This window comes from Cetorhinus maximus, chromosome 18 (genome assembly GCF_964194155.1).
Source record: "Cetorhinus maximus chromosome 18, sCetMax3.hap1.1, whole genome shotgun sequence".
Lineage (NCBI taxonomy): Eukaryota > Metazoa > Chordata > Chondrichthyes > Lamniformes > Cetorhinidae > Cetorhinus > Cetorhinus maximus.
The window spans coordinates 12,258,981-12,280,225 of NC_135896.1; the positions used below are offsets into that span (position 1 = coordinate 12,258,981).

The 21,245-nt window shown below is 40.1% G+C and overlaps 1 protein-coding gene across 4 annotated transcripts; it reads left to right on the forward strand.

The window, feature by feature from the left end:
* The first annotated feature begins 142 nt into the window (after nucleotides 1-142).
* On the forward strand, nucleotides 143-20,576 carry LOC144692940 (basal body-orientation factor 1-like). Of its 4 annotated transcripts, XM_078562107.1 has the most exons (12): nucleotides 2,346-2,457; nucleotides 2,489-2,608; nucleotides 3,031-3,283; nucleotides 6,029-6,094; nucleotides 7,823-7,966; nucleotides 10,627-10,707; nucleotides 11,874-11,944; nucleotides 13,210-13,354; nucleotides 15,746-16,239; nucleotides 16,539-16,640; nucleotides 18,873-18,932; nucleotides 20,320-20,576. In XM_078562107.1, exons 2-12 carry the CDS (start codon nucleotides 2,589-2,591, stop codon nucleotides 20,450-20,452), a joined length of 1,569 nt encoding a protein of 522 aa, XP_078418233.1. In that variant the 5' UTR covers nucleotides 2,346-2,457; nucleotides 2,489-2,588; the 3' UTR covers nucleotides 20,453-20,576. The 4 variants fall into 4 exon arrangements, with proteins under 4 accessions (XP_078418231.1, XP_078418233.1, XP_078418232.1 ...); XM_078562105.1 differs by lacking the exons at nucleotides 2,346-2,457; nucleotides 2,489-2,608 and adding an exon at nucleotides 143-596; XM_078562106.1 differs by having other exon boundaries at nucleotides 2,457-2,608.
* Nucleotides 20,577-21,245: the final 669 nt, after the last annotated feature.

Here is a 21,245-nt window from a genome sequence, read left to right on the forward strand (position 1 = left end):
GCTGCCGAAAGTGTTCGCGTCACGCGCGTAAACGTCACCCCGACTTGACGCATGCGCCTCCCGGCCTCCGTTTCCATGGCGACGGGCCTCTCATTCGGCGGACGCGCACCGAAGGCATAGGCTCCCCTATTTATCAATCAATGGGAAAAAACTTTTTTTTTGTGTGTGCGTGTGCGCGCGCGTAGCCAAACACAAAAAAAAACAAAATAGGGCTAAGGTGAATTACTTGTCAGAGAAATAGCAGTTGGACCGAGGTTTCTTCCAACTGTGACCACCTCAAGAAACTCAAATGTAGTCAAAACAAGAAGAGGGAGGAAAGGAATCATTAAAGTGGCTCCGTCTCATAGCCACTAAAAGAAGAGGGTAAAATTGTGCTGAGAATCCCTGAGGATCACCTCACAGGCTTTAGAGAGGCAATCTCCCCCCTTGCGTTCTACATCAGCCCAGTATTGTGTAGGCCGTATCCTGGGGCAACAAACAGAAGTGTTTTATTTCCCAGTGTGGAGGGACTGGGGACTCTCCACAGCAGAAATCCTCACAGCACAGCAACTCTGAAGCTCACTGCAAGTCACCATGCCGAAGAAAAAGGGCAAAGGGTAATCTGCCTTCGCTTCTATTTTCTAGATTAACTTTGTACAGCTCTAAAGCTAATTTTAAAAGTTTTCCCTTTCCTACTCTTGCGTTTGCTTGTGGTTCTCTGCACTCAAAACTATTTTTCACGAGGAAGTCTTGAGACCATCATTTAAAAAAAAGGATTATTAGTGCGGGACGGGGCTATGATGATGAAGTATAATTGAACAAAACCACCACCCTGCAAATGCTGAAACAAATACCTGGGAGTAGGTAGCATGTTGGTCAGCATCTGTATAGAGAAAATAAAACATGCTGACATTTGGGATGTGATTCTTTGTCAGATTAGTTCTGTTAGAAAGAGTAGTATTGTTAATCTTTCATATTTACTTGAAAGACTAAGAGTAAATTGTGTTGTTATTGTTAAAAAGATGATGTACTGTAGGAACATAGCATACGATACAAGGAAGGTCAAGTTATCCTACCAGTTTAAGTTACCTGTGCGGCCACATTATTATTCCACTAATCCTATGTCAAGCAACTAAACATCTTCTGTTGGCTCACTGCATCATAGTCATTTGATCCCATCATAGTAACAAATTTAAAGGTGGCATGATGCAAATTACAATGACACAGTTGGCTGTTTTTCTGTAGTCTAATGGACAATGCTTTTTATTGTATTAATTTAATGTATCATAATGGGGATAACATTTAATTTCTTTTTCTTTAGAAATTTGTTTCATGCCCTTTTATTTCACTAAGGTTTTCTCCCTTTGCCATGTATATTTCCTATATGAAAAACTGGAGAACTGCTCCTATTCCTTCATTGATGATATCATAGCCAATAATAGCTGTGAGCACTTGGATGAGGTTATTTAAGGCACTCAACCCAGGCTCCAGCGTGAGTTGATTCTATCAGGAAGGAAGGGGAATAATGTGGGGGGGGAGAAATAATTTAGAAAGATCATAATTGCTGGCCAAAGACAGTGTAACAGCCTGTAGAGTGTACCATCAACCTTTTCCTTCCTGGTAAAATTTGCATGTAGGTGTTGGTCATGGGCTTAACTAGAATGCCCTCCAGGATTAACTAGCTTGTCAAAATTCTGTGATTTAGGCTCACACATAAGGAATGTGAATTTGGATGGGGTATCAGAGAGTTGCACCCTGTATGAGTACTTCAGAGAGGAAGGAAAGAAACTAGCTAGAAAAAAAACCTCACTTATTTATGACATAAAACTCCATGGGCAGAATTTTGCTGTCAGCGAGCAGGGGGTGGGGCCCGCTCGCCGATGTGGGATGATGTCGGGCAGAACCCCCGACGTCATCCCGCCCCATTTAAATTTTCAGGAAGGCGGGGGCGCAGCATAATCAGCTGCGGGCCTGCCGACCTGTCAATGGCCAATTGAGGCCATTGACAGGATCATTTAAACAATTAAAGGACCTGCCCATCCAACCTTAAGGTTGGCGGGCAGGCCATGAGCCCCGGCAGCAAATAGAGAAAACATGAAACCTCATCCACAGGCGGAATGAGGTTTCATGCAGGCTGTTAAAAATTTTAATAAAGTTAATCTGTAAATTATGAACATGTTCCATCTCATGTGACATTGTCACATGAGGGGGACATGTTAGGGAATTTTTTTTTCTATTTTTAATATTGTTCAAAATGGAAGCGATCTCCCTGAGGCTACACTTTGCCTCAGGGACATGTGCGCTCTTTAGTGCGCATGCGCGAAAGAGTGCACTCTTGCTTTTAGGCAATTCCCCCTGCCTGCACAGGAAGTGCATAGCGCTTCCCACCGGACGTCAAGCTGGGCGGGCCTTAATTGGCCCGCCCACATAAAATGGCGGTGCAGCCCGCTTCGCTGGCGGGGATTGGCTCCCTGCCCGCTGGAGATTGGGTCAGGCCCGCCCGCCCGACAGGCAGAAAATTCTGCCCCATTACTTCAAATGGGGCAGCCTTCATGCTATTAAAAAAAGCAAAATAATGCAGATGCTGGAAATCTAGATAAAAACAGAAAATGTTGGAACTATACAGCAGGTCAGTCAGTACTTGTAGGGAAAGAAACAGCTAACAGGCTGAATTTTTGTTCTGGGGTCAGGACCCTGATATTGGGTGAATTTTTGGGTCCTGACCCTGGATTTTTTTATCTTTAACCACCACCCTGTGGCCCAAAAATGAATCAAGCTTGAAAAACTGTAAACTTATACTCATCCTGGGAGAACCACCTCCAGCACCGACAAATCAGCAGACCCACTATCAGAGAGAGAGGATGCCTCAAGGTGGAAGCTCTTTTTAAATTTTTACATAAGGCCACAGCTGGCAGGCGGTCATTGTGGAGGAACAGCCCCACCGCAAGACAGCCAGCAGCCACAGCTGTGGCTGATGGCTGAGGGTGCAGGGAGGCGGGGATCACCGGCTGGATGGAGTGCTTTTACAAAAATGTTTGTTTATCTCTTAAGAAAAGGAAATAAAGATGAAAAGGGTGATTCAAAAATTACCATGGAATCAGATGCAGAGAAGGCAATAGCAAATGCTGCTTTGTGGGAATCAAGACTGAATACACTTGAGAGGTCGCGAGTACAGTACCGTGACACAGCTCGAACGCTTGCCAGGACCAATGAAACTTTAATGAACGATCGGTTTCAAATGGAGAAGGACGCCATAGAAGTGATTTCATATTTAAAGAAACAGGACTTGGAGAAAGAGGCAATGGTAATAATCTTGGATGTTTGGATGTTTTCTTGAATTTTTTAAACTTAATTTTATTTAAAATCTTTAATCTTCTCCCCACCCCCATCACATTCTCTGTGATGCTTGGCCATTTTGTCAACTAAAAGGTTCTGCTTTTTGGCATACATTAAGGCTATTTGATAGGTGGGCACTGCAAGAGTAACCTGGAGGGATCCCCTATGGAAGGTCCCTATGAGGATAGGCCAAGCCATTGCTTAGTGCATATCATAGACGGCTTTGTCCAGATCGGGAATTTATTATGTGGAGAACTACAGATGTTAACTGGCATGGTAACATTAAGTGGTTAAGTCACTGGAGCATCAAATGTTCACCACTTGATCAACTAATAATTGTGTCATTTAATGTTTTCAAAGAAAATTGGGTTTTACTGAAGTTCTCCTCTCGATCTAGTACCATAGTTATATATTATTAATAAGAACAAGAACTTTCAACATGACATCAACTCATAAGCAAAAATTTTTTAAAATTCTTTCATGGGACATGAGTGTTGCTGGTAAGGCCAGCTTTTGTTGCCCATCCCCAATTGCCTTTGAGACTGTGAGCTGCCTTCTTGAACCCCTGAAGTCCATCTGATGCAGGTACACTCACAGTGCTATTAGGAAGGGAGTCCCAGGATTTTGATTCAGCGAAAGTGAAGGAACAGCGGTATATTTCCAAGTCAGCATGGTATGTGGCTTGGATGATAACTTGCAGGTGGTAATGTTCCCATGTGTCTGCTACCATTGTCTTTCTAGGTGGCAGAGGTCTTGGGTTGAAAGGTGCTGTTGAAGGAGCCTCGGTGAGTTGCTGCAGTGTATCTTATAGATGGTGTTCACTGCTGTTGTTGTGTGTCAGTGGTGGAGGGAGTGAATGTTTAAGGTGGTGAATGGGGTGCATATCAATCCGGCTACTTTGTCCTGAACGGTGTCGAGCTTCTTGAGTGTTGTAGAAGCTGCACTCATCCAGGCAAGTGGAGAGTATTCCATCACACTCCTGACTTGTGCCTTGAAGATAATGGGCAGACTTTGGGTATCTGCATAAAGTTGACAGTTATAAGAAAAAATGTTCATGGAATTGATAGATAGGAATTCCCATTGGATAAATCAAGCCAGATAAACTGGGGTAAATAATTCTATATGATGAAGAATGTTTAGTGAGAAAATTGAGAGGGGAGATGGTGGCATAGTGGGTAATGTCTTTCGACAATCCAGAGGCCTAGGCTAATGTTCTGGGACTCAGGATTTAAACCTGGAATCCTGAGAAAGATAGGCATACATTTGAGAGGTGACGACATGTTCAAGGACTTTGGAAAGGAAAGAGAGGTTGGAGATGGGGTGTAGTTTTCAAGAATGTTGGTTCTTTGAGGAGAGTGGTGATGATGATAAGTTTAATGGATGGGGGGGAGTGGGGGGGAGGAATTAGTACCTGAGGAGGGAGAACTGTTAACAATATCAGTTAACATGGGAGCCATGAAGAGAAGTTGGATGGTCAGACTAGATGAGGTTGGAGAGGGCATGAGGAGAGATAGAAAGAAAACTAGAGAAATATGTGAAATGGACAAAAAGCAATCAAAAAGACTAATGGACTATGGACTTTTATCTTAATAGAGCTGCAAATCATGCTTACATTGTACAGAGCCTTAGTCAGACCACATTTGGAATACTGTGTTCAATTCTGGGCACCACACCACAGGGACAACAAATTGACCTTGAAGGAGGTCAGTGCAGTTTCATCAGAATGATACTGGGGTTTAGAAGGTTAAATGATGAGAACAGGCTGCATAATTGTGGCCTGTATTCCCTTGAGTGTTATGATCAAGGTATTTACAATGTTAAAAGGATTTGATGGGGTAGAAGCAAAAAACTTTTTTTTAACCAGTGGATGAATTAAGAACAGGGAAGTCTTGTCAGTGTTAGCATCCCTATCTCTGGGCCAGAAGCTTGAGGTTCAAGTCCTACTTCAGGACTTGATGGCCATGGAAGGTGTGTTCATAATGTGGCCAAACAGGTTGATTATCAACCTATAAATCCTTCCAATATGCCTGATGGCAGGTGGTAAAGGTAAGAGTGGGAGAGTTTCCTGGTCAGCCACACTACAGAAGGCGATGGCAAACAACTGCAGTACTTTGCCAAGCATAATCATGGATCAATCCAATGAAAGTACATGGTTACCAACACCCTTATAGGGCATGGTACCTGAAAGAGGAGGAGGAATCAAGAACAAAGGCACATAATCTTAAAATTAGGGATGAGGCTATAAAGGAATGAAATCAGGATACATTTTTTTCACGCAAAGGCTAGAGTTAATCTGGAACTCTCTCCTTAAATAGGACAAATGAGGCTTTCAAAACTGGGAATTGATAGATTATCGTAAGGTAAGGGATTCAAGGGATATGGGACAAAGGTAAGTAAATGGAGCTCAGGAGAGGTTTAGCCATAATTTAGTTGAATGACAGAGTAGGCTCCAAGGACTGAATAGTCTAGCCCTATTCCTATGTTCCTAAATATTCTTTTTTACTTTGCTTTACTTTACTTTGATTAGTTCAAGTAATCTTGGTGGCAAGATGGCTAAGGTGTTCGTAAATTAACATGGCAAATTCTGTGCCTTGCCATTTGGAAGAACGTGTCTGCAAGAAGGGAATGAAAATTGAAGACTTGTTGAAATTTGCCAGTGGTCTAAAATAGTTGAATTTTGTCAATGTGATTGAAAGATTTTTGTATTTTACAGATCAGCAAACTGCAACAGCAAATAGTGGACCAAAAGCAACAAGCAATTGAGGACAATAAAAAAATGGTAAGTTTTCCAGTTACAGCAGTAATTACAGGGCTTGTTCAAGGAAAGCACTGGTTTTGGAGAATGGTAGCCAATTCTGGGTACCACACTTTAGGAAGGATTTCAAGACCTGGGAGAGGGTGCAGAGGAGATTTACTAGAAAGGAGATTTACTAGAATAGATCAAGGGATGAGGGATTTGAGTTATGTGGAGAGACTAGAGAAGCTGGGGTCATTCTTCTTAGAGCAGAGAAGGCTGAGAAGATATTTGATAGAGGTATTCAAAGTCATGAATGGTTTTGATAAGGTAAGTAGGAGAAACTGTTTCCAGTCGTAGGAGGTTCAGTAACCAGAGGACACAGATTGGCAGAGGGATCAGAGGTGACAAGAGGAAACTTTTTTTAACACAGTGATTTATTGTGTTTTGGAATGCACTGTGAGAAAGGGTGGTGGAAGCATATGTAATAACAACACTCGAAAAATAACTGGATAAATATTCAAAGGGAAAAATTTAAAGAGCTATGGGAAAAGAGCAGGGGATTAATTGGATAGCTCTACGAAAGAGCCAGCACTGTCACAATGAGCTGAATGGTCTCCTGTGCTGTATCATTCTCTGATTCAATTAAATCAATTTTTTGAGAGTAATAAAAGGAAGGGCACTGCACCTACATATGAAGTTGTGTTGATGTATTCTCACTAATCCCACATTATAAAACGAAGTTGTAATATTCTGATTAACAGAGGGGCTTTCTGGCACAAAATGCTAATGACAGTTTCAAGAAGCTGGAGGCAAAATGGCTTTGGATAACCCACCTGACAAATTTAACGATCTGCCCTGTCATCTGGACAAATGTCCAATATATACATATATATTTTTATTAATAAAATTGAAGGTCATGGAATAGGATGGTCATTGTCAGCTTGAATAGAAAAAAAGACTTGAAAAAAGAAAAAGACTTGCATTTATGTATCGCTTTTCAAGACCACCGGATGTCTCAAAGCACTCCACAGCAAATAAAGTACTTTTGAAGTAATTGTTGTAATGTAGGAAACGACAGGATGGATAGAAAACAATGATAAATGAGGAAAGTAAACAGTGCTATTCTCCAAGGGCCAGTGATAGGACTGTTGCTTGTTTGATATATATAAATTACTTGGATATTGGGGTACAGAGTAAAATTTCAAAGTTTGCCTATGATATTAAACTCGGAGGTGTAGCAAACAATGAAGATGATGGACGTGATAGAGGTGTATAAGATTATGACAGCTTTAGATAAGGTGGACAAAGAAAGTTGTTCCCATTACCTGATCGTATAAGAACTAGGGGATATAGATCTTAGGTTTTGGGCAAGAGTTGCAGGGGGATCTGAGAAAGAACGTTTAACTCAGAGAGTGGTAATGACCTGGAACTCGATGCCGACAAGGGTGGTGGGAAGTGGAGACAATCGATGATTTCAAAAGGAAATTAGGTGGGCACTTGCAGGAAATAAACGTGCAGGGCTATGGGGATGGAGTGGGGGAATGGGAGTGACTGACAGATCAGCATGGTTTGATGTGCTGAATGACCTCCTTCTGTGCTGTAATGACTCTATTACTCCATCTGACACCTGGGATTTTCAGGTGAATATAATTGGATCCATTGTTATGTGGAAAAAAACCCTACATTTAAAAGGAGTGCAGTGCACCATCTGTGAAGACATCCACAGCAATAAGTGGATTAGCTTGCTCTCACATCGTCATCTTCCTACAGGTTGAAACCCACACTCAACAGATGGAACAACTGCAAAACAAAATGTGGCAAAAGACAAAAGAAATACAGCTGATCCAAGACGAACTGAACAGGGTCAAGGAGTTTAGGAAGAAACAAGTTTTCCTGGAAAATGAATTGGATGATGTGAGTCTGTTTAGATTTCCTTGTTTATTTATGTACATGTATATACTGAAGCAAGATCAATAGTTAAATGTCAACCAGCTGCCACCTCTGTGTTGATACAATTGAAATTAATAATTCAATGTTAAAGTAAAAACACTAAAAATAAAATAATTTAGACAGCTTGATAATTATTACCTTATGGGGTAAATTATATTTGTAGTAGAACCATCGTTCACATTTGCCCTGCCCTATGCCATTTTTCTGCTGATGGTGACTGTGTAAGCTGTTCACAGGCCATTAATAATTGCCATTGGAATGCAAAAAGCATTTCGTTTATGTGAATTGATATGAGAAGTTTCAATTTGAAAGTTATAATATGAATGCAAATATTTTTGATTTCTTTTTGCTCGATTTAAATACTCTGTTTTTTCCTGACATTTATTCCTATTCTCTCTTCCCATCCACCAGCTGTGGCTAAAATGATAGGCAGGAGATCTGCTCACTGCACAACTACCTCTCTTGCCGAATGCTCACAGATATTGTCAGTAACTCCCTTTTCCCTAGTTCCAACCATCCACCCTTCATGACTTCTGTTAACACCCACTCCTGTACACTCAGGAGATTTTTTTTTCAGCTTGCCTTTCTTTTAAGGTTCTCAGATGTGTCATGGACACCCAGCTCCATGCCCACTGCTCGCACTGAACCTTTTCAACCTTAGCAATAGAACCCAGATTTCACTGGCCATGTTAACCAACAGCACCCTCTATGACTGTTAAGCTCTCCCACTTTGTCCTCCTTCACTTCTTTGAGTCATTCAAGCAGATTGAGCACCCGTCCACTTCCAATGGCTCTCCTCTGTAACACTGTTCTTGTTCAGTCGCACTCTTACTAGTCCCAGAGCAGCAATCATACTTCTTGCAATAGCTTTTTCCACCCTTGCACTGTCACCTTGAGTGTTTCCATAGAGTTGGAGCAGACATTATGGCCGCATAGTATTTATGTGCTTTAATTGATTATTGTTCTATTAGATATAGTAGGCATATAGTGAGAAGTAGACCAGTCAGCCCCTCGAGCCTCATCTTCATCCCCTCTTTAGATTGGACTTGCCTTCCATGATAATATATAGAGAATGGTACAATGACATTGTAAAGGTGTGGCAGGACTACAATGCAACAGAACATTTTGTTTAGTCATTCCTGGGACGTGAACATCACTGACAAAGCCAGCATTTGTTGCCCATTTCCAATTGCCCTTGCGAAGTATGAGTTGCCAACTACAGACAAGAGCAGGGTAAGGAGAGAAAATTGGAGGTGCTGGGAAAATTTGTTTGCTCTGGTTAAATAATAGTTTGTAGCTTTTGTTAAGTGTAAACTTTATTTAAGGCATTAAAAAAATCCCCTCAATCTTTCCCAACTAATTGCAGCTGCCATTTATGATATTTCATTCATGTATTTTTTTCATTCGTTCATGGGATGTGGGCATCGCTGGCTAGGCCAGCATTTATTGCCCAACCCTGATTGCCCTTGAGAAGGTGACGGTGTCCCGATTCTTGAACTGTTACAGTCCATGTGTTGTAGGAACACCCACAGTGCTATTAAAAAGGGAATTCTAGGATTTTGACCCAGCAACGGGGTTGAACTCTATGCTCCTGCTTTTCCATTCTAACTGAGCAATTTCAGGTGGAGGTATCAGAATATGGGTACAATACCCAAAATCCAACTGTCGGAAAACCAGAATTGTCTGGAAACTGGACATTTTGGTGGTAGAGAACTTTACTGTTTGAACTATTGCACACTGGTTTATGTCTGCTTGAAAATTGCTCGCCCAGACTTGAACAGGAGCAGCTATGCTAACGAGCTGGTAATTGACATGCTGGTTTATGTCTGCTTGAAAATTGCTTGCCCATACCTGAATAGGAGCAGCCATGCTAATAAACCGGTAATTGACATGCTGTGGTACATTGGGGGTATCTTGAGGGTATCATCAACCATTACTGTTCACAAAAAAAACAAATCAATTTGAGTAAAGCAATTTAAGTAACCTGACATTATTGAAATGGCATGCTGATCTAGTGTCGGGGCACTGTACAGGTTGGATGTCCAAAAATTGGGGAAATCCAAAATCCAGCATGGTCCCATTAACAAGGGTGCTGGATTTTCGATGTCATACCTGTATACATGCACCTCAGAAGGGCGTTGCCCCCACTCTCAGATAAACAGCTGTGGGAAGATGCTGAGTGAACAGTTGTTTCCCCGTAAGACTTTCATCTCTGTTGCACATTTCAATCTCAGGATGGTCCAAAGAGCTTTATAGCTAGTGGATTGCTTTTGAAATGTAGTCATTTTTGTAAGGTAGATAACGCATCAGCCAATTTGTGCAATCAATTACCACAAACAGCAATGAGATAAATGACCAGATGATTAATTTTAGTGATTGTGCTTGGGATAAATATTGACCAGGACACTGAGGAGAATTCCCCTGTTCTTCTTCAAAATAGTGCCTTGGGATCTGTTACATCTACCTGAGAAGGCAGATGGAATCTTGGTTTAATGTCTCATCCAAAGTGTGCCATCACTTGGAAAAGATGCCGGATAAAGGGATGCAAATTTCATGGGTGATAAAAGGGAGACAGACAATAAAAGAAATGTTTCCTCATACTTCTTTTTCTTTTCTTCTCTCAGATAAAGGACATGATGGACACAGCAAACAAAGAACATAAAGAATCACTGAGGCAACTGGAAAGCAAGTTTTTTGAAGAAAAGGTATGTGAACAGGAGCCAAGAAGCTACTTTGAAACTAATTTATTTGAGCCTCACATATATCTTGATGGGATTCAGTAAAGTGTTTAACAGTAAGGTACAGAGTTGCTGGTGATAAATAGTGCTTGTGAAGCAATAGGATGTATACTTTTCCATTCTCTCCTTCCCTCGTGTCCTAGCATAGTGACTTCTGAGGCCAAAACAAAGACCAGAGTCTTCCAGATAGGACTTCAGGGCTAGGAGGGGAGATGGAGAGGGGAAGATCAACAGTGAGTCACGTTGCCTCTTTTAATAGATAATAAATTACACTTATAAGAACCTGGGTGTATAAGGCTGTTGGTTAGGAACAGTGCACGCTGCAAGCAGAATGTGAAACAAGGAGAAGAATATAAAATGTTTTAAAATTAAATAGAAAGATAAAACTTTAGCAACTTATCTATTCCTTTATGGGATTTTAAGCAAAGATTATGGACGTGGAGGGGCTACTGAGCCTTGTAGTGCAAGGGAGCTGAAATAACACATGTACTGTTGAAACCATTCCTTCACTGTGTGAAGATTTACAACAGATACTGGATAATGGAAACAACATGAGAAAATGCTGAGAATATGCAGCAGGCCTGTCAGTATCTGAAAAGGCTGAGACAGGTTGAATTTCAGGGTTAGGTCCTTGTACCAGATTGGTCGAATAAAGGATTTTGACCTGAAACGTTCATCTGTTTTTTCTCTTTTAAAATGCTGACACCCAATTGTGTGTTTCTTGCATCTTCTGTTTTTGATACCAAGGATACTGGCTGTAGCTCTACTGATGAAGCCTCACACTTTTGGGCTCAACTGACTTGCTTAAAGTTGATGCTAAAGGTCATTAAAGAAAAATGATCATACAGCCATGGAATATTACAGCACAGAAGCAGACCCATCCAATCTGTGACAGTGATTTTCTCCATATGAGCTTTCCTATTTATAATGGTCCTCTTTTTAAAGCAACTTTCTAATTGCCTTTTGAAAATGAATCACCCTGCTGCAAAAGTGGCAGAGAATTTTACATTCAAGGAAATCAAGAGATTTCTTTATCACACTGCATCATAATTGTTTGTTAAAAAGCAACTAATGGCAAGCTTTAAGCTTAAATGAAGTGTCCATGATTATGTGACTTTTTAAAAAACTTTTAGGTGCGACTGGAGAGGGAGGCTGAGCAGAGTCTAACTCAGCTGACTGAGCAGGCTCACACTGAAGCTATAATGTAAGTTTTTAACCACAGTGCTCCCAGATCTTGGTAAATTTTCTGCGTGGATGAAGTTTTATTTAGTAATAGCAATTAATGGTTATAATGGAATTTTGCTAAACAATCTGTGGATGTGACTAAATGCCTTAATGAGCCCGTGACATCATTTGAATAGCTTATGCATTTTAAGGCATCAATTTGGATTTTGGAAGCTCTGACACTAGAGAGAAAACGAAGGGGACACTGAACCCACTAATAAGGTGCTTTTGCTATTCTTATTCCTGGTACAAAGAAAGACTCGAACTTTAATAGCACCTTTCACCACTTTATAGCCAATTAAGTACTTCTGGTACAGCCACTGTTGCAATGTAGGAATCATGGCAGCCAAAATGCATCCAACAAAATCCCACAAACAACAATGAGCTAATAAGCAGATAATCTGTTTTAAGGCTGAGAGATAAGTATTGGCCTGGTTAAGAGTGCCATTTTACATCCATTTGAAAGACCAGGCAGGTTTAACGTCACATCCAAAAGACGATACCTCCCACAGCGCTTCTGTGAAAGTTTGTTTTTTTGTGTAATCTTGAGTGAGCATCAGCCATTGCATGTAAGGTACTCAATTCTGTGCTGAAAAAATTAAGGCCTAGTGTTATATCCTCAGGGCAGGAAAGTTAGGGACAATTTACTTTGAGGTCCAATATCTAGTGATCAGTAATTTATTCACTCCAAACATGACGACAAGTACCTCCTTTTCAGGCCTATTTTGTATTCACTTCTGGTTGACATCTTGGAGACAAAGGCAACTGGTCACTTCTGCTTTTTCCATCATGTGAGGCATTATTGTGTCCAGGACAGATGATGAATCATCACAAGCTCAATTCAGCGTTTTCCTTGTGTTGTAATACATTGAAACACCACTGTCCAGCAATTGTTTCACTGCATTCTCCTAAACAACCTATTTGCAGAAGCTTATGCCAGTTTCTGTGCTGCAGGGTAGATCCTATTGAATTGTTAGAGGCCTTAATTTGTGTTAACTAAATATTGCTTCCGTCTAGCTCTAGCTCTGGATAAACATTTAATAAAGCTATTTTTGAAACAGACATCATTTTTTTAAAAAAAGGTTGCTTGATAAAAAGGAATATGGTAAGGTATGGGCAATGAGCAGAAGAATTTGATTAGACTAGGTATGTAGAAAGTCACCAGTACAAACTTGTTGGGCCTATTGCCTATGAGCAGCAGTTCTAATTATTTAGTTATTCAAATCCTGCTCCCTCATTCCACAGGAGTCTTAATGAAAGAACTCGTTGTGTCTTTAAAGAAAACATAAGGCTACATGAGATGGTGAAGATCTATAAGATAGATGAAGAACAAATGAAGAAGTCTCAGAAGATTTTAAAAGAGAAGAGCACACAGCTTGCGAGTGAAAAGGTATTGCATTCATTGAAGACTAAGCGAAGCATCTGCTTTTTGTAAAACTCAACTCTTAAGCAGAACCAATGGGAACTTTTCAAATTTAGAAAGGGGTCATAGCTGCAAGGTTGGAGATCTAGACTGAAATTAGGTGATTGAATTTGGTCCTGCAATGCTCTCCTCTATTATCTTAATTTCAGTCTCAGTCAAAATACAAACACATATTGAAGGTAGGAATAGGATTTTTCACAGGTCTTCATTTTGAAGAGAAGCTAGTTTGGGGAAAGTGTATTCCCCACTGCATTGCTTCCTGGTGGTTTTGATCCAAGAATGGTATTTTTAAAAGCATTTGGTATTGTTGAATATTCATGCTTATTAATATGACAAATATTGGTGCTAGGGAGTGGAAAAATTTTCCAAGTTGATCTCTCAACATCCTTATCAATTATTAGGAGTGTGGTTACCTGATCATACTTAGCAGAAATTTTAAAAAGCCCCTTTATTGGAACTAAGCTATACAGACCAAAAGGCCTCTACTTTTAATGGGACATTGGTAAGGGTACTGCAATTCGTTTCAGCACCTCTAAGCTAGCCAGGTAGAAAGTCAGCAAGGGTTTATGCTCAGATCTATGTCAGTAACCATTGCTGGATCTCAATTAAAAACAGGACCAGGCTTGGTTCTGATGACCCCTGCCCCAACCCCACCACCCGCCAGTGAATTTGGCTGTTAGTGTCGCTGCCACGTTCTGGCATTGACAACATCTTCAGGAGAGTAGGTGTGAAAACAAATTAGAACAAAAGTCCAGTTACCTTAGTGGGACTGTTATGGCACAGCGGATGATAAATGCTGAGCTGCTCAAATCCCAGGGGGAAACTTGAAACAGCTGCCAGAACAGCTTTGCAATTTGTATTTTTATTTTGAAACACGTGCCTTGAATTCAATACTAATAAGTCCACTGAGTTTGAGGTTTTTTACAAAACTAAATTAAACATTTATTAATAGAAGAAAAGATTTTAAGCATATACATGGGTTTACAATTGCTACTATAATAACTCCTAACTCCCTTAATTAATCTGAGTCCCAGTTACACCTCCGTTATGGGCAACAGTAAAACAAAATAGATTTCAACAGACCCAGGTAAAGCACATAATATCCTGGACAGTGATGTTCACAGTGAGTTTTCTTAGCTTCGGTTCCTGTAGACAGCAACTTGATACATACAGGCTGGAGGCTTTTCACACTTGTTAGATTTTAGAATGCCTTCTCCCTTACACATAACCTCATCTCCTTTATACATGTTTCTCCTTTTTTAATGTAAATTCTGTTGTTCCAATATGTCTTTGCAACTTTACTTTTTCCATAAAATAAATCTTTCATAGTACTCATATCATCAGTAATCTTTGGGAAAGATAAACACACTGTTTGGCTTAACTTCTTATGGCTAGGTGTAACACGTTACCATCTCTTTGAAATTCACTACTCTGGTTTATCTAAAAATGCAAATGTTCCTCACACCTCACGTTCTAAGACTTCAGCCATGTTTACGTATTTAGCATTTCAAACCTAGCTTCCCTTTTGATCACTCAAAAGCTCCAGACTAGCTGTCTCTAATTCTATTAAATCCACCCCACACACAGAAAAACTAATCCAAACCCCATTATTAACCTACCTTTACAATAAATCACAATAATATTATGAAAATTATTATAGTTTCATGACAGGTTCTATAATTTTAGCAGTACAAAGTGACCTAATATGATAGCATCAAATAGAACCAGTGAATGGTTTTGTGCAAGGCCACTGGTTCTCACACTTCTGAGAATGGATGGAATTGAGAAAAGTCCTAGAATCTAACATGATGAAAATACAATTTTACTTCTGGAGACACCATAAAGCAGTGGTCCTGGCTTTACACACTGAGCTCATTGGTGAAGCAAGCATTAAAGCATAAGGAACAAGGTGAGGAAAGGCTTTTTAATTATGCAAGCTCAACGTTTCCCTGAATTTACCATGACAGCTTAACATTTTAAGCATTCCAAACTTTTTCCCATTAGTATCCTATACATTCCATACATACATTTAACATAAAAATAAAAATATTTTTCCTAATATCTGTTTTAAAATATTTCTTATTTAAAGTTGTATCACCATGGCTACACTTCCTGGCTGAATTTCAAGCAACCTTTTGAAAGCTATTTTGTCTGTACCATTTAATATTTTGTCTACCTTAATAAAGTCACCCTGACCTGAGTTTTTTTCCATACTGTCGAGCTTAAATTTCTCTAATCTTACCTCATAATTTTTTGCCTTTACTGTTGCATCCTTTCTAGTGCTTACATGTTTCTATATATATGTTTTTATAAGGGTCACAATCAATTGACATTAAAATAACTTGTTTCTTATTCCAGGAAACTAATGACCTATTAGTGAAAGAAAAAGTGTCAAACTCGAGGCAGCAGAGAAAAATGATCAATGAGCTTAAAAGGAAAGTGGAGAACCTGGAGAAAGCACTGGGACACATGGCATCGGAGTTTGAGGCAGAAAAGCAGGAGATCAAACAAGAAACTGAAATTAAAATGGCAACTGGCAAGGTAGAGATTGCAAGGCTGCAAGCAGTGATTAAGTTGAAAGACAGAGAGATGAACCGGGTGAAGAAGCTTGCCAAAAACATCCTGGACCAGCGCACTGAAGTGGAACTGTTTTTTCTGCAAGCCTTAGATGAAGTGAGGCAGCAGGTCTTCCATAGTCGGGCTCACTACAAGCAGGCGGCCCAAATCGCATACCAGAAATTAATGCTGAAGGCAAGTACTGGTAAAGAGGATTATCCCAAAATCAGGACCTTTAACAAAAGCGAGCATAGCACAAACTGTGTGTACCAAGATATGGAAGACGCCGATAAGTGGTATGTCAATTTCTTAATCTTATTTTACTTTGCGTGATGCCACATAGACTGTAACAAAGCTGTCATATAGTGGAAACATGTACTTGCAATTCCCAAACTTGTCCATATTCAGAAATGCATGTCCTTCATAATGTGTGAATTGGCCAATGAATTCAGGGGTTAGAGATACGGCGCGAGTTATATATCTACAAAACTTGCTTGTTAATTTACATCGCTGTGTCGTTTGCTTCTTACAAACAGCATCTTGCCCTAAACCTCTGTTATTTTTATTCCTAAATAAAACTACATGATCTTTTAAGCACTCAGATTGGAAAAGTGAATATCTCTGACTTAACTTGGGAGCAGAAAGAAAAAGTCCTGCGTCTGCTGTTTGCGAAGATGAATGGATTGAAAACAAACAGGTATGTTGAATTGAAAGGTGATACTTTGATCATGAACTTCAGAACATCAGATTCAGCTACAATGCTCAGAAGAGGTGGCCTGTATGGTAACATCATATTTTGTACTAAAGCGAATGCCACAGTCCTCTGAATATTCCACTTCAAATTGTACCTGCCTTCACTTCCCCTGTCTATTTCATTTGCTTGTCATTTTGCTCAGTTTTTACTAGGAACATATCTTATTATTTAGAAAATAAAATACCTAATACAGCCCACTCTTTAATAGTTATGTATTCAAATTATCTGAATTCCATGTTTTAGCACTAAAATTCCCAATTTGCTATATTCATGGTGCTTAATTGAACTATTGGATAATTAAAATTCTCACTGTAAAAAAAACCTTTGCATTATCAGGCTTAGACTCTGCATATTCATTAAGGTCCACTCTTTATATATTGACAATATGTCCTGGTTTATGTCCTCATAATCGGTCAAATGTTGACGAGGTCTATGCATATATATATAGCCAGACCTGGACAATATCCAGGCTTGTCTGTTAAATGGCATGTAATACTGAGCAACACACAAGTGCCAGGCAATTACCACCTCCAAACAGGAGAGAACCTCTTCAGTGGGCATGACTGTTACCAAGTCCCACACCATCAACATTTTGTACAAATTTACTGCACATAAATGCTGTGGCAGATACAGCAGGTCAGATGTGTATTTTGTGGCAAGTAGCTCGCCTGACTCCCCAAAATCCTTTCCACCATCTACGAAGGTACAAACCAGGTGTGTGATGGAACATGCTTCAATGATCTGAAAAGGTACAGCTGTAACAATATTCAAGAAGCTCAACATCTTCCAGGACAAAGCAACCTTTTGTTTTTTTGTTTTCTTGGGATGTAAGTGCTGCAGTCAAGGCCAGCATTTATTGCCCATCTAAATTAAAAGTTTGTATAAAATTTAGGTATATTTTCTGACAGGTGACATTGTTGGTTGCTATTGGGAAATTTACTGTTCCCAAACAGTAACTTCATTGTAATACCTGAATAAAGTTGTAATAATGTGTTGACATATACATAATGCCCTATGTCCAGCTGTAGGAGTAGGTAGCCATTACTTTGTAAAGAGAGAGGAAGCTAACATTTATAGTTAGGTCACCAGCTCCATATGTCACTGGATGCTGAAGGGTAATGGGTACAAAAGTAAACTGAAAAAGAATTTCCTCACATCTGCCTAAAATGCTGCTCTCTAGTGAGGAAAACATCTATTATTACACAGAAATTAAGATTTTATTACTTCACTCTTCCATTTTTGCCAACAAATCACACGTTCTTGCAAAGACAAGGGCCTGGATTTTCAATCCCAGGTCAGCTGTGCAGTGTTGGGACCTTTCTTCCCCGATCTGGGGGAAAAAAAAAGGCCCAAACGTTGGAATTTTCGATCAGGGGGTAGGCTGGATTAGAAGTTGTACCCATGCCTACCATGTCAACCCTGCACCCCCACCCCACCCAAATATATTGCATGTCAATCCTATGCTCTGTACCCATCCCCATGGATCCCCACACCCTCCATGTCAAACTATGCCCTTGTACCCAATCCCATACTCTGTGTCAAACCTACGCCCCTATATACCTTTGCCCCATACCCATTGCAAGCAATTTTTAGCACTCCAGATGTGTTTTTTTTTAAGTTTATAGGTCAAGTTCTTAAAATGTCCTTATGGTTCCCTTTGACAGATCCTCTTGACAGTTCTGACAGGTCCCTTTGACAGGTGCTTTAGACAGTTTTGACTGGTCTGTTGACCATTCCAAAAGCTTGACAGTAATGAGTTTGTACACTTCTTACGCACATTTTTGCCTACTTTTAACAATCCCAGAGGGCACCTTACCTCTCTGAAGGTGTCCTGGCACTAGATCCAAAGGCGTACCTTACCTCACCTCTTTAAGGGGATACCCTGGCTATCCAAACGAATCCACCAAGTTCAGTCCAATTCTTACCTGGTGTAATCTGCACGTCATGTTTCACACTCCTGACCTACCAAAATCCCACTTCAGTGGAGGCAGCTAATGAGTATGCATGAACCCCAACCCGACTCCATTCCCACCCCTGCAAAAATAGGAAGTGGCATGTTCTGATAAACAATTTTACATTTGCTTTGTGGAGTGCCTGCTTATTCAATAGGATAGAATTCAATGTTCTGCAGATAACAAGCCCGTAAATCATTTTGAGTTTCTCATTTACTTGTAGTCCAAAGAGGAAACAACTTGCTGAGAATGTAGTGTCTACAAAGGAACCAGAAAAAGCAAGGTAAGGATCAGACCCTGAAAGATAACAAGTGCATTACAAACCAAATGGTTTAATTTTATTCTCCAACAGCCATGTGGAAAATGTGATTTAATTCTATATTGCCATGAGCATTATAATTAAGAGTTGCCGCACATTATGGTGGAATGCAGGGTCACAAATGTTTGAGGATACCCACATGTAGGAGATGCATTTTTCCGTCTTTCACCTACCAGATGGCCTATCATTACCAGAGGGTGAACCTTGACTCATAATGAAAATGGTTGTATTATCTTGAAGGTGGTTGGGTACATTACTGGGGTTTTTTTGGGGGGAGGGAGGGGAAGTGGTAGGGAAGCCTCTAACTTTGAAAAACAAAGTATTTCCTCTTTCCTTTTTTGCTTCCCCAAGATGCAGGGCATTTGTTGTTGAAAGCGTACTGCTCCAAAACTACTACAGCATGGGGGAGTGGGAACAGGATAAAAACTGCCCCTCTGATTTGATCCTCACTTTACCTTCTTTGGGAAGCACAAATGAAGCTGGCAATCAGGTATAGTACAAGTAATGGCAGGAACAAACCTAGAATTCCACCAATCCCCATCCATGCTCCAGTATTTACTGGAGGAGAAATTTTGAAAACTGAAAATCAAAGAACTGACCAGCATAGAAAAACAGAAAATATAGAAGCTGCACAGTTGGCCAATCAACATCCACAAGAAAAACATTTGACAACTGTCACAGTGGGGCCCTTTATCAGATGCACCGAATAACCCATTAATCCCCAACGTTTTTCTTCTAATGCAATATCAGGGAATAGTTAGTGTTGTGATAATGTACAGTTTAAAAATTTTTCACAAATGTGAGGGTAAATGTTGTTCCCTACTGACTAGCCCACTTCAATTATTTTCTGATGTATATTACACTGGGGAATGGGCTTCAAGGTGGGAGTGAATCACAACACATTGAAAGGTGAACCAACACTTCCTACTGTAATGGAAGCATCATAGGTAGCCAGTATAGTACTTATCTAAATTAAGAAAATTCCTACCATTTCTTAACTCTTCTGCAACACCTCAATGACTCAACCAAAGACATTAATACCTGGGTAGCAGACGAGGGTTGACCTCTGCTCAATGCCACCATTGAGTTTGGAAGTTCAGCATACAAAAATAATTGCTTTCACAAATCAAAGTAATACATTAATGGAGATCATTACACCACATTGAGTCCTATATCATATTAATTTCGAGAAATAAATGAACAGATTCTAGGCAGGGAAGTTGGAACAGAAAAGAAGCAATTTAGGAAGTTGAGATCTGTACAATTTTAATGGCTTATTTTTGTTTCAACATAGTTTTGAGTTTGTCTGTCTCAGTTCAAAAGTCTGACTTAAACATTATTTCCTTCACAGCACTCAAGATGAGAACTACAATCCTACTTTTATCACCCAGGCTCCTGTTGAGCCCAAATTAAGCCACATCAGCAGCTTATCAGATCATCAGTTGACTAAAGAAGTTATATTACCAGATATAATGTCAAAATAAAAGAACCAAGCAACAGTTTATTACATTGGTATCCCAAAATATATGCGTCAGAAAAATCATGAAATTAAAAATTTAAAATGTGCATAAAATCTTCTTTCCTGTTTTTAAAAAAATTGTTTATGGCTCAAATGTTAGTGTTTCAAAAAGCATGTAACTTAAACAAGACATATGTTGGAGAACTGATGTACAATTGCAGGAGTGTGGTGAAGCGTTGATTTGACCACAGAGAAACCAAGTGGACTTCTGGTGAACATCCTGAAGAGTGTGGAGAAACTGGCGGGGGGGGGGGCGCGCACAGTGTGGTCTCCAACAGGTTTTCAGCAAAAGAGACTGAGCAACCTTTTTACATGTATTTGTTCTTGGGACGTGGGCATTGCTGGCAAGGCCAGCATTTATTGTCCATCCTCAATTTCCCTCAAGGTAGTAGTGAGCCACTGCAGTCCATAGTGCTGTTCCAAGGTTTTGACCCAGAAAGAGTGAAGGAATGGTAATATATTTCCAAGTCAAGATGGTGAGTGATTTGGAGGGGAAATTCCAGGTGGTGGGTTTCCATCTTTCTGCTGCCCTTGTCCTCCTAAATGGTGATGGTTGTGGGTTTGGAAGGTGCTGTTTTAAGAGCCTTGGTGAATTCCTGCAGTGCATCTTGTAGATAGTACACATTGCTGCTACTGTGTGTCGGTGGTGGAGGGAGTGAGCATTTGTGGACGTGGTGCCAATCCAGCAGGCTGCTGTGTCCTGACGGTATTAAGCTTCAAGTGTTGTGGGAGCTGCACTCTTCCAGACAAATGGGGAG